This window comes from Meles meles, chromosome 17, assembly GCF_922984935.1.
Source record: "Meles meles chromosome 17, mMelMel3.1 paternal haplotype, whole genome shotgun sequence".
Taxonomy (NCBI): Eukaryota; Metazoa; Chordata; class Mammalia; order Carnivora; family Mustelidae; genus Meles; species Meles meles.
The window spans coordinates 48,728,563-48,741,402 of record NC_060082.1 but is presented as its reverse complement, the minus strand read 5'-3'; the positions used below and the strand labels follow the sequence as shown (position 1 = coordinate 48,741,402).

General features: G+C 44.1%; 1 protein-coding gene across 1 annotated transcript in view; it reads right to left on the bottom strand.

Annotated features, from left to right (window-relative positions):
• Positions 1-12,840, bottom strand: part of NIBAN1 (niban apoptosis regulator 1) — a 163,652-nt gene that overhangs the window by 23,126 nt on the left and 127,686 nt on the right. The window contains exons 6-8 of the mRNA XM_045983295.1: positions 9,181-9,296; positions 2,926-3,030; positions 2,343-2,505 (exon numbers count right to left, since the gene is read on the bottom strand). Coding sequence (XP_045839251.1) covers positions 2,343-2,505; positions 2,926-3,030; positions 9,181-9,296 — 384 coding nt within the window. The remainder of the gene's footprint in view (positions 1-2,342; positions 2,506-2,925; positions 3,031-9,180; positions 9,297-12,840) is intronic.

Below are 12,840 nucleotides of genomic sequence, written 5' to 3'. Positions count from 1 at the left end.
GTCGGTTAAGCATCTGCCTTCGGCTCAGGTCATGATCTCAGGGTCCTGGGATCGAGCCCTACATCCATCAGGTTCTCTGCTCAGCAGGGAGCCTGCTTCTCCCTCTGCCTGCCTCTCTGCCTGCTTGTGACCGCCTTGCCCCCGTCAAATAAATAAAATCTTTTAAAAAATAGGCTAGAGAAAATAAAATGTTACTAAGAAAATCATAAGGAACAGAAAATATGCTTACACTACTGGGTTGCATTTATCCAAACCGGTCCCCACCCCATAAGTGGACCCGTGCAGTTCAAACCTGTATTGTTCAAGGCTCAACTGTACTTTACTGTTTTAAAAGGTGGAGAACAAGAGCCTCGGTTAAAATGTGCTTCTGATATTCCCTTTTAAAAAGACTTGATCATGACTTCCTTCCAAAGTTCCTTTTAGGAGGCAAAGACTAGTCTAGGGCAGAGTGTTTTTCCATTTTATGTGGGATATACTGGAGCCACAGAGACTAGGAAAAAGAGAGAGAGAGAGAAACTGGTTGAATTCGGGCATGACTGGGGAGCTAGTGCTGGAGGTTTTAGGTTGTACGAGCGCTTGAATATAGTCAATTCTCCATCAGTTGTGCAAACAGAGGAATGAGAGACATGGATAATAGTGAATACACAGCGCTGAGGCTAATCTCTGTGCCTTGGAGGGTACGGCGTGGACAGACCCGCAAGGAAACAGACACGTACCCCCATGCGGTCGTCAAGCCTGCTCTCTACTCTCGCAGAAGAGCCGCTGGAAGGGCTCAGAGACGAGCTGGGCTGCAGTGTGAACACAGCCGGAAAGGCAGAGCGTACTCCACCAAGCAGACAGCCCTGGTCAGGTGCTAAGTCTCTTGAGTACAGGAAATGGGTCCCCTGTTCATTGCTAAAGCCCCAGCACCTTGCTCAGAAAGCACCTAGTACCGATTTTTTTAAATGAGTGAGCAAGCAGATGAGCAAGTGAGTGAAGAATCTGAAAAGTGAGGGCGCCTGGGTAGCTCAGTGGGTTAAGCCTCTGCCTTTGGCTCAGGTCATGATCTCAGGGTCCTGGGATCGAGTCCCACATCGGGCTCTCTGCTCAGCGGGGAGCCTGCTCCCCCCACCCCCAACCTCTCTGCCTACTTGTGATCTCTCTGTCAAATAAATAAATAAATAAAAATCTTTAAAAAAAGAATCTGAAAAATGACAACGTAAGAAGACTGTTGCTAAACCATCCCAGAGGAGTCCGCGCGCTTCTCGGAAAGGACATTCCCGGTGTGGTGCTTGTTGGGATGTAGGAATTAACAGTAACATTTTAGCCAATAACATGTTATCCTGTGGAATTCCTTAGAGGCCCTCTCAGGCCTCTTGTGAGGGCACAGGCAACCACTTTTCTGCCAATGGCCAGAGAGAGACCATGCGCGACCTTGCGATCCAGGAGGTCTCGGTTCTGATTACTCAACTCTGCCCTTGTAGCATGAACGCAGCCCCAGGTGACGCATAACTGAACGGGCACGGCTGTGTCCCAATGAAATGCTATTTACAGAAATTGGAGGTGGGCCCGATTCAGGTCAGGGCCCACGGCTGACAGGCCTCAATCTTAGGGACCCTCACTCCTGATTGCAGAGGAGGACACTAAGGCACACGGAAGTCAAGTGATCCTCCCAAGTAGACCTGACCGGCCATGTTGCACTTGAGACTAGAATCCACATTTACCCACGCTAAGCCAGTTTTCTTCTTGTGAAGAGAAAATCCGTTTATTCATCCATTCAAGTATTCGCTGAGAATCTGCATATACCAGGCATGGTACTAGGCCCTGGGTATGCCTGAGTGAAACAGGGACCGCATGGTCCTGTTCTTAGACAGCTTATGGTGGAGAAGGGGCACACACAGAAGCCAATACAGTTAGTGTGAAAGCACTACAACAGAGGCATTCTTTTTTTTTTTTTTTTTTTAAAGATTTTATTTGACAGAGAGATCACAAGTAGACAGAGAGGCAGGCAGAGAGAGAGAGAGAGGGAAGCAGGCTCCCTGCTGAGCAGAGAGCCCGATGCGGGACTCGATCCCAGGACCCCGAGATCATGACCTGAGCCGAAGGCAGCGGCTTAACCCACTGAGCCACCCAGGCGCCCCAACAGAGGCATTCTGACGTAGGGCATCAGAATACTCAGGCACCACCACAGGCAAGAAGCAAACCCTCCTTCCCGCTGGGGAAGGTCCAGCCCTTGCTAGCATGACCATTACACCCGGTATCGGCTCTTCCCGATTCCGCCAGTTCAGTTTTCCTCTGAATCATGAAATATGACTGCGTGCGCAGCTCATTCAGCTGTAAGGGCCTGGATTATCTCCACTGACCTTTGATCTTTCCAATTAAAAAGTTCTTCGAGTTCACGATCTGATCCATGTCTGAACGGATGGTTCCCTCCAGGCCCTTCGTCAGAGCACGGCACTCCTCCTTCAAGGCACTCAATCCTTCTGAAACTTGGTGTCGAACCAGGTTGTAGGCTTCCTCAAGGAGCTGCAACAGAGAACAGCACAAAAATCGGGGCTCTGTGGTGTGCGAGCGCCTGCCGGAGTCAAGCAGAGCGGGGAGGCCTAAGCGTAGATTCTCTTAACATAAACACGGCTGGAGGCACACTCATTTTTCTTCCCAGGTTTGAGCCTGTTTGGATTAGTCCTCATGTAAGTGAGACTGAGCAGAATCAAGGTAGGCAGTTCTCCACCCAGGGAAGGAATTATTAAAAAAGAAGAAGAAGAAGAAGGAGGAGGAGGAGGAGGAAGAGAAGAAAGAAGGAAAGAAGGAAGGAAGGTAAGGAAGGAATGAAGGAAGGGAGAGAGAAAGAAAGAAAGAAAGAAAGAAAGAAACTGCCCTAAAAAAAGGGAGGGAAAGGGATGTTCAATTTGAACAGCACAGTCACATGGCAAAGTCATGGCTTACGCCGAGCCAGGCCCTCTTTCTGTCATTCTTCTTCCCCTTCATTTTCGGCAGAAGGTCCGTCTGAAGGGTTGGCAGGAGGTCCTCCATCACCAGGTTACTCAGGATCTGGGGAGAGGAAGACAGCCCCAGAGTGAGTTGGGTGGTGACTGGTCAATCTGAGCATTGGACCAGCTGACGTGGTCATGACTGGCCGTGCTGATCCTGGCAACCTAAAATTGTCCTGGGCTACGTCAAATCCATTAGCTGATAGTTTCATTCTGGTTCTGAGGCTACAGAAATCTCAACTAAAGACAATCTTGGAGGGTAAACATTCTTGAATATCTGCGAACAACAGTAATGTCTGCTGACGGTTCACCATCAGAAGGACAATTTCCTCATATTCACACTTCTTCAGAAACTAGAAGAATCCAGTGCATTTAAGATAAAAGGCAAATTTTTAATAATGGATAAGAGTGTCATTAGCAACCTCATGACTTGGTTTTGGTGGCTTGAGGTCTTGATGTGTCCTCTGAGACCATCATGCCTCCTCAAGCTCCCTTGGGATCTGTGTGTCTTCATCTCTTTGTCCCTGCTGTCCCCTGAATCCCACCTCCATCATCCTTAAAATTTAGAGAAAAAATGGAGCAACAAACACTTGGAACAACTGGACATTTATAGGGTGAGCAGAACATTTAAAAAAAAGTCTGCTCCCAAGTCACTCCTAAAATTTTGATTGGCTCTGTGAAAATGTGTGTGTGTGTGTGTGTTTTAAAAAATCTGACCATGTTCTCTATGTCCACATACTACAATGTTCCATGTAACACCAATTTCTTCTTTAACCAACCACCTCCCCACGAACTGGAGATTTGCTTTTCAGATTCAGTTTTACTATGAATCTTTTGGGGTTCACAGTGTATTTTTCAATATCAGTCTGCAAGACAAGATTTACAAAAGAGAAGAGAGTAATTTGGGGAATGGAGAATCATTTGACATCCGTTCTATGAATTGAAAGTAATATTTGTGCAAAATAATTGACCTCCTCATACAAATTCAAATTAGGCTTTGGGAATTACAGAAGATCTCGTCCTGAAGTCACTGGTCAGCCTCATGCTAGTGAAAATGCTCATGAGCTCACTAGATCTTGCCTTTCACCAAGGGCTCTGTTAGAGCAGGGTGGAACATTTTAGCTGAATGGTTCAAGAACACTCCCAGGGTAGAGGTGGGTGAACCATCCGATCCCCCTGTGCCTGGGGGTTACTGGGAGAGAAGGTTGCTCAGGTCAGTGTGGGGAGTGGGGTCCTGTCACCTGCGATGTAGAACTTTGTGGTGTGACAAAGATTATAATGGGGATAGGATTTCCCCAAGGCCTGGTAATTCATTGGTGGGAATGTTTTCCTTTCTTAACCATTCTCTGGGAGCAGTCAAGAGGTGAACCAGAATTTTTGAGGAATTTGAGAGGAACATGATATGTGCGAGCTCCACGGAGATTAGCAGGTCCAACAATTAGATTTAAGTAGGTCATTAATAACATGGATCCTGCCCGCATCCTGCTCAGAGGAGTAAGTCCTTAGTGGGAACACATCTGCCCAAGACTGATGGAAGTGTAGCACGGGGAGAATGAGCTAGGAAAATAAGGAGACTGAGGCAGGACTTAAAATCAATGGGAAGTATTATCTTAGTTGAAAGTGTTAAATTCAGGGTCATAATAATTGCTTAACTCATCCTTTTGCAGATATTAGTTTGAGTCTGAGCATAAGCAATAAGGGGTTGGGAAAGAAGAAAATGTTACGAAGGTCAAAGGAAAAAAAATATTCCATTTAGGTAGGTCACAGTTTTCTTTTAGTCTTTCCCATATAATGTTCCAAGAAATTGAGTTCTATTTTATTATTTATTTATTTTTTTTTTAAGATTTTATTTATTTATTTGACAGACAGAGAGCACAAGTAGGTAGAAAGGCAGGCAGAGAGAGAGGGGGAAGCAGGCTCCCTGCCGGGCAGAGAGCCCTATGCAGGACTCGATCCCAGGACCCTGAGATCATGACCCACTGAGCCCACCCAGGTGTCCCGAGTTCTATTTTACAATTTAGGGACCTGAAACGGAAATACATCTGGGGAAAAGAAAGAAGGGGAAGAGGAATGGGTTGCAAGGGTGTGGGGCCTGGGAACACCACGGGGCAGGCAGAGCCTCAAACTGCTGAGGCCCAATTGTGCCATCCAAATGCTGAGTAATCCCTTCCTTCACCCTTCACCCCACCGCCCCCAACTTTGTGCCACCCCCTCCCCTGCCCAGGGTCCGCTCTGAGATTCCCTACCTGGGTCGGCTCTTCATGAGGAGGGTCCAAAGCCCTGGGGCTATTCTAGGGAAAGTAGCCAATCAAATAAATGAACCATACTCATGAAGGGGGTCCTTAACCTTCTCGCTCAGAACAAGATCTATCAAGTTTCACCACAAAGGCCCTAAAAATACCACTTTTGCTTATAAAAGAAACGGGGTGTGTGTGTGTGTATGTGTGTGTAAATTAAATTGCTGGAATTTGTAGATTTTAAAATTCCATCGCGCATATAAGAAACCAAACATGCCATTAGGTCAGAATTAACAAACCCAGGTTCACTCCCTGAAGGCCAGACCATGGGTTACCTTCCAGATGCTGACACTATGGGGAAGGTGTGAAGTCCAGAGAGACTGCCTTTCTTCCTGAGACTGGCCCCATGGTCTGACCAGGCTGCCGACCTTGTGCATTTTATATTATTGAGTGGCCATCGATGAAAGAATCATTTAAAGGGGTCACATTCAAGGTCACTAGATAAAAGACAACTCTGAAATGTATGGAGAAGGCCTAAAATGTGGATAGTTTTCTTGTCTTGAAACAACCTGTTCTGTGGGAATTATGAGCTACCTTCTCAGCTCACCTGATAAAGGCAAATTTAAATTTATAATAATTCTTATAAAATAATAAATACATATTTATTACATAAATGTTACTGTAATAAGTAATAAACACCAAGTAACTGAAAGTACTTTACATTTTGCAAACTGCTTTCTTTCACGACCTCATCTGATGCATTTCTATATACCGTAGGAACTATATCCAAGTTCTTACTAGTGTATAGATTTTTTTTTAAATTTAAAGATTTTATTTATTTGACAGACAGAGATCACAAGTAGGCAGAGAGGCAGGCAGAGAGAAGGGGGGGGGAAGCAGGCTCTCCGCTGAGCAGAGAGCCCGATACGGGACTCGATCCCAGGACCCTGAGATCATGACCTGAGCCGAAGGCAGAGGCTTTAACCCACTGAGCCACCCAGGCGTCCCACTAGTATATAGATATTTTCACCTTAATCATCTGCAGGCAAATTATCCTAAGATATTTGCTCTGCTTGGACACTTGCCTAACAAATAACCACCACCACGAGGACCCCCCAAACTTGCTACGTGAGTCATTACTATGAAAATAATAATTAACAATGCTGAACATCTTCTGAGTACCAGGCCCTGAGGCAGAGGGGGTTAAGATAAAATGATGATCAAATGCTCAGCAGATATGAAAAAAGTGCAAATAAATCCAGTGGTTTAAACAAAAGATGTCATATTCTCAAACTCAGTTATGTCGTGCCATTTCCTGCAACTACTTGGTAGCTGTTTTAGTCCCTGATCTCTTTTTCTGGTGAGCGTTAGGACAGACGCTGTTTCAGGCCCACGCGTGAGGTAACACGGAAGCCTCCCCCGGTGGGCCCCAGATGGGGGTTTTGGAGCCCATGTCCTTCCATTTCCTTTCATCGGCTTCTCCAGGCAGAGCCAGACTTGGCTCAAGATGTGTTTCCATCCCAGACTGGCTCTGTGACCTCAGCCAACCTCTCTGAATGTTCCTTCTTTTACTTGGAGGGTGTTGGACAGAATGTCCTTGAAATGCCCTTCAGTGCTCACACTTTAGGAGTCTGATTTCCCCATAGATACTCAGATTCCTGGGGGGGCAAAACTTCTTACTGGGTCACTTGGTAACTCCAGCTTTTATTGATCTCTTCTCTGTTTTTGTTTTGTTTTGTATTGTTCTGCTTTCCCACTTACAGTATTTTTTTTTAATACTGCAAAATTAGCACCTTCTTATCACTGCTTGGTGCTAATGCTTTATGATGTCCATATATGTGCAGAGCCACACACAGTTCTAACACTGCCTCGTTCTCTGGATGTTTCTAGGTATACCTTGCCTCACCACGATGGCAAGGGATGAGTCATTTAGTTCTCTCGCACCTTCTAGCCCTTCGCACCTATCAACCCAAAACAAAAGGCAGAAGGTCAACAAAAGAAACATGATACTCCATGCAAAGAAAGGATTCATTAAGTGCCTGCTTTCAGGGGCGCCTGGGTGGCTCAGTGGGTTAAAGCCTCTGCCTTCAGCTCAGGTCATGATCTCAGGGTCCTGGGATCGAGCCCCGCATCAGGCTCTCTGCTCGGCGGAGAACCTGCTTCCCCCTCTCTCTCTGCCTGCCTCTCTGCCTACTTGTGATCTCTGTCTGTCAAATAAATAAAAATAAAAAAATCTTAAAAAAAAAAAAAAAGTGCCTGCTTTCAATGGCATCATGAAGGCATGTGAGCTGTCATGAGATTTCAAATGAAAGGAAAGATCAAGCAAGGAGCATAGGTAAACTTAAGGAGTTAAAAAAAATGTTGAACTTGGTAGATTCCCATAGTTGGTGTTGATCTTTCACTGGATCAGAAATTGGAAGCCATCATTTCCTTCACCATTTGTCCACTTAGCATGTGACCATGAAGCTATCAACTGCATGGGTCAGGGACCGTCCTGTCTCGCCCATCTCTGGGTCACCGGCACCCAGCCTGGTGCCTGGCATATAGTGGCTCAATAGTTGTTCAGTGACCAAACCTGGACAAGTCACTTGACTGCTATAAGCCTCCCTCGGCTTTCTCATTTACAGAATGGAGATATGGGTAACCTCAGGAGATCAGTAAGATGAACAGAATTAGGATTTGAGCATTAAAAAGCATTACACAAAGGCATTTTAATACTGGTATGTATCTTAAATGTGTTGGTTTACATGGTAGGCTAATCAGCATCAAATGCTTCAGCCTCCCCTTTTGCTTTCATTTTTCTTTTTGGCATAAGTACAGTTAGTGCTTAATCCTCTCAGGTTGATAAATGGGTGTGCTTCCCCCAAGTACCAGAAACCAAGAATTGGCTGAAGTGCTGGAATAAGTAAGTCTCAGGCTGAGAAATAAATGAGTTTAGAATCCTCCAAAGGAGAGGGGGAAAAAAGGAGCTTCTGAGTCATATGGTTAAACAATGAAGAACAGTCCCATCATCACGAGCAAATGTTTTTGGCTTTAGAAGTTTAACGACTATACGAAGGCAAGGCCCCATCTGGTCTCTTCCAAATAGTGTCTCCTAATAACAAATTCCACTGGCCCCCAAAAGAGGCACTTGGGGAGATGAGGGGAAATTAAAGAATAGCATTGTTGGACCCTGTGTGCCTCTAATTAAATAATGCCATACCCAGCCTCCTCCTCCTGGCTGAATCAGCCATGTGACTGGTGTTCTCATGGACACAGTTTCCTTGGAGATTTGTAGCAATGTCCCTGGTACCAAGCCAATGGAGGTACTCAGCCCATGACTAGTATTTAATCAAGGTCATGGGAAATTATATCAGGCCACAGGGGATAGAAAACTAGAAGAGGTAAATAAAATGCATAGAAAACTGTCTAATGCTTTTAAAATGTGTTTCCCCGACTTCATTCACAGATCATTCAATAAGTAAAGACAAGCACGTGCCAAAGAGTTTTCCAGCAACATCTCACTTAATGCTCAGAACCCTGCAAGGTAAACATTATCATTACTCTCTGTCTCGGAGGACTAACCCGAGACGAAAAGAGGTCCAATAACTTGGCAAGATTTAACCCGAGTCCACTGACCTAAGGCCCCACCGCACACTATGCACTTTGCCACACTGCTCATGTTTGCTTATGGTCTAGAAGCATGCGGCCAATTCAAAGAATCACGCTTTGTGTCAGAAGCAGTGGAAGCAGCTCTCCCCACTGCCTTTGCAGGGTTTCAAGCTGCCCTGTTTACTGCCCAGTATGGAGGTGTTTGGAGAGGGTCCCTAATAGTTTGTGGATCAAATGCTTCTAGATAATTCGAGAAATGGCCTTTGGAACCACATCTTCCGTTCTTGCAACTTTTTTGTTTGTTTTTGTTTTTTTTTTTTAGTTATGACTCTGACCTCCCACAACGGACAGAGAAGAGGATCCAAAATTCTGAGCCATGTTACCTGGACTTCATCCCCAGTGATCATTTCCCATGAGCCATAGTGTCCCTTCTCCTGCCGGAAGAACTGGACAGCTTCCAGAAACGCTTGGGCTTCGAACGTTGTCTGCTTCATGTAATCTAAGAGGAAAAGGCAAGGGTGTTTAGCAGAGAAGACTACTTATACATTTTACCATGGTTCTTCAAGGGACCTAACATTACCAGAATACTACAAGGGAGAAAATTATGAGACACACAAAAATCAAGCAGGCGTCGAATTCAAAGTTCATGTGCAGATGTGAATCACACTCCTTGCTCCCCATAGCAGCGGATTCAGTCTATCCATTGCTGGGCAGACTGGCTAGGACAAGAAGCAGATGAATCTCCCTTTATCTTTCTTGTAAATGCTTCCCTTGGGCATGGAAGCACCTACTGGTTTCCTGCTTCCAAATGTAGCACCTGACTACGGCAGACCGTTCCTGCACAAGGCTTTGTGTGTCTCGTGGAATCCCTCCCCATTCCCTGATTGACACTGATTTCTTTGCGACTTGACAGCAACTTTCTGTCAAAAGGACATCCATACAATATGCTGCTTGATGCAAACAGAGAATGACGATGGCTAACAACCATGTAACAAGATACCGTTCTTCGAAACATGGTACACATTTCACTAAAACCTCACAAAACCTCTGAGGTGAGTGTTATTATCATCTTGATTATATAGATGGTCCAGAAGCCCAGAAAGATTAATTGCCTCTGGTCATACAGCTCATAAGTGTGTGAACTCAAGCAGTCTGATTCCAGTCCGACGACACTACCCTGTACCAGCACCGCGCTACACAACCTCAAAATCTACACAAAGCCCCAAATCTTTACCTTCAAAAATGTTGAACTAGTTTTCCAGGTTTGCCCTTCTAAATAGATTAGATTTTATTTTTTTTATTATTCTATTCTATTTTATTTAAATTCCATTAGTGAACGCATAGAGTATTAGTTTCAGAGGTAGAGTTCAGGGATTCATCAGTCTTATACAACACCCAGTGCTCATCTCATCACGTGCCCTCCTTAATGCCCATCACCCAGTTACCTCATTCCCCCACCCACCTCTCTCCACCAATCCTAAGTTTGTTTCTTATAGTTAAGAGTCTCATATGGTGTGTCTCCCTTTCTGATTTCATTTTTTCCCTCCCTTCCCTACTACCCTCTGTTTTGTTTCTTAATTTCCATATATGAATGAAATCATACAATTCTTTCTCTGACTTATTTCCCTTAGCATAATACCCTCTAGTTCCATCCATGTCTTTGCAAATGGTAAGATTTCTTTTTCTTGATGGCTGAGTAATATTCCAGTGTGTGTGTATGTGTGTGTGTGTATTACATCTCCTTTATCCATTCATCTGTCAATGGACATCTGGACTCTTTTCATAGCCAAACATACTAGATTTTAAAAGGTGTTTTATCTGGGAGGAAATATTTAATAGCAGGATTTTAAGTGTGGTTGTGGAAGCAGGAGCTCAACAGCCTTCCCAAATTCCACAAATCACACCATGCACAACAATATCCTCATTTCTACTGTGGACTGAATATTCGTGTCCCCCAGAATTAGTATGTTGAAACCCTAATCCCCAGTATGATAATATTTGGAGATAGAGCCTTTGGGAGGTAATCAGGCCAGGAAGGTATGATGGGATTACTGCCCTTATCGTGATGAGATTAGTGCCCTTATAAGAAGAGAGCTCCTCCCCCCACTTCTATCCTCCCACCAGACCCTGGACCTGCCAGTGCTATGATCTTAAACTTTTAAGACTGTGTTATTTTTGTTACAGCAGCCCAAACTGACCAAGGCAATTTTTCAGTATACAAAGATAGCTCTTGGAGGATATAATGGTGACAGAATTATAATAATCTTTTCAGGGAAATGAATCATAGACATAATCTAATCTAACAATAAAGAAATCAAATCTTAGAAAGGGGAACTAAGGCTAAATGAAGTGATTGAAAGCACCAAACCTCTTGCCTCCTGCTTCTCCTCCTATAGAATGCGAAATTCCCTTGCTAATAGCCTATGATCTGTATTTATAGAGCGAATTAGATTAGCCAGTTGAAGTCTGCTGATTTGCTAGGGACTTTCAGAGCTTTAGACAATGGGACTACTCAGTCAAGGAATGAGTGGTTGATAAGGAGGGACAAGGCAGAAGCAAAGAAAGCTCAATCTGCTCTAGAATGTGATAATCGATGGGCTGTAGACGACTCTTTTAAGACTGGTTTTTGAGGTCATAGGCCTCAGGAACCCGGTACAGTGAAAATACATTTCAAGGCATAGTCTCTATGGAGTTCAAGCAACATTTTTCACAGTGAGGATACCATAAAGCCCCAAATCTCTACCTTCAGAAATGTGGAACAGTAACTCGATTTCTAATATCGACATAGAGATTCGCTCAAGATCTAGATGATGGGGCGCCTGGGTGGCTCAGTGGGTTGGGCCTCTGCCTTCGGCTCAGGTCATGATCCCAGCGTCACGGGATCGAGCCCCATATTGGGCTTCCTGCGTGGTGGGAAGCCTGCTTCTCCCTCTCTCACTCCCCCTTCTTGTATTCCCTCTCTCGCTGTGTTTCTCTCTGTCAAATAAATAAATAGGATCTTTAAAAAAAAAAAAAGATCTAAATCAGAAAAAGAGCATGTCTGAGAATCAAGTTTTTAAATTGAAGTCTTTTCTTCCTTGTTATTTTTTTCTGGCTTGGCAAATGATTTACTGTTTAATCTTAGAGGTTTGGAAAGCACAAATTAAAGTCTTGGTATAAAATTGACAACAAGGGGGCTGTGATACGGGGCTCAGTACACTGGGAGGGACTTTACCAACAGAGATGGAAACTGTAATTATACATTGAGACTCAAGATTGACTCATGGGCTTTTATTTTTAACAGCTGTTTTCATTTCCAACCCAAGGAAACAAAAAGATGGAAGCAAATGTGGTACTTGACGGAGTGAGGACTGCCAGACCCGCAAGCCTGGGAATAAGGTTTTAAATTCTTCTCGTCCTTACAAAAAGCATAAATGTACTTATTTCTCCCCCTACTAGCCTCAGCAACAGGAGGAGGTATTTGAAATCCTACTCATACCTCCTAGAACTATATCAAAGCAAACTACGGTAGGCACTCTAAGTGTGTTTGTAAAAATCTTTGGAAAAAAAAAATTACAGAAGAAATGGGATTTGGAGATAATGACGTGGAAGTCAGAGAGAAGTCCAAGAGGAGAGTGAAGGGCTGGAATGTAGTAGTAGTGGATGAGACACCTTAATCAAGGCAGAGAAGAAACAGTTAGTAATCAGATGAACCACACAAGAAATTACAGTAATTGAACATCAGCAAGAAAGCCTGAAGGAATGAGGGCAGGGATCCGAATTCTCGACTCTCTACCATTAGGATGGATTTAAACTGGATTTTAACTATTCCTTTTCCACAGGGATTAAAAAAAAAAAAGGATCTACTCTACTGATTCATCATTAGATTTTCAGGTTGTAAACTGATTAATTAACTTCTGCAAAACTTTTAGAACAGTACCTGGCATATAAAATCCATTTTATGGATATTAGCTTTCATGATGGTAAGCCAAACTCAACAGCAACTGCCAGATCATTAAGGAAATAAAGAACAAAGGTTTGCTTTGTGAAAGATAGAACCGCAT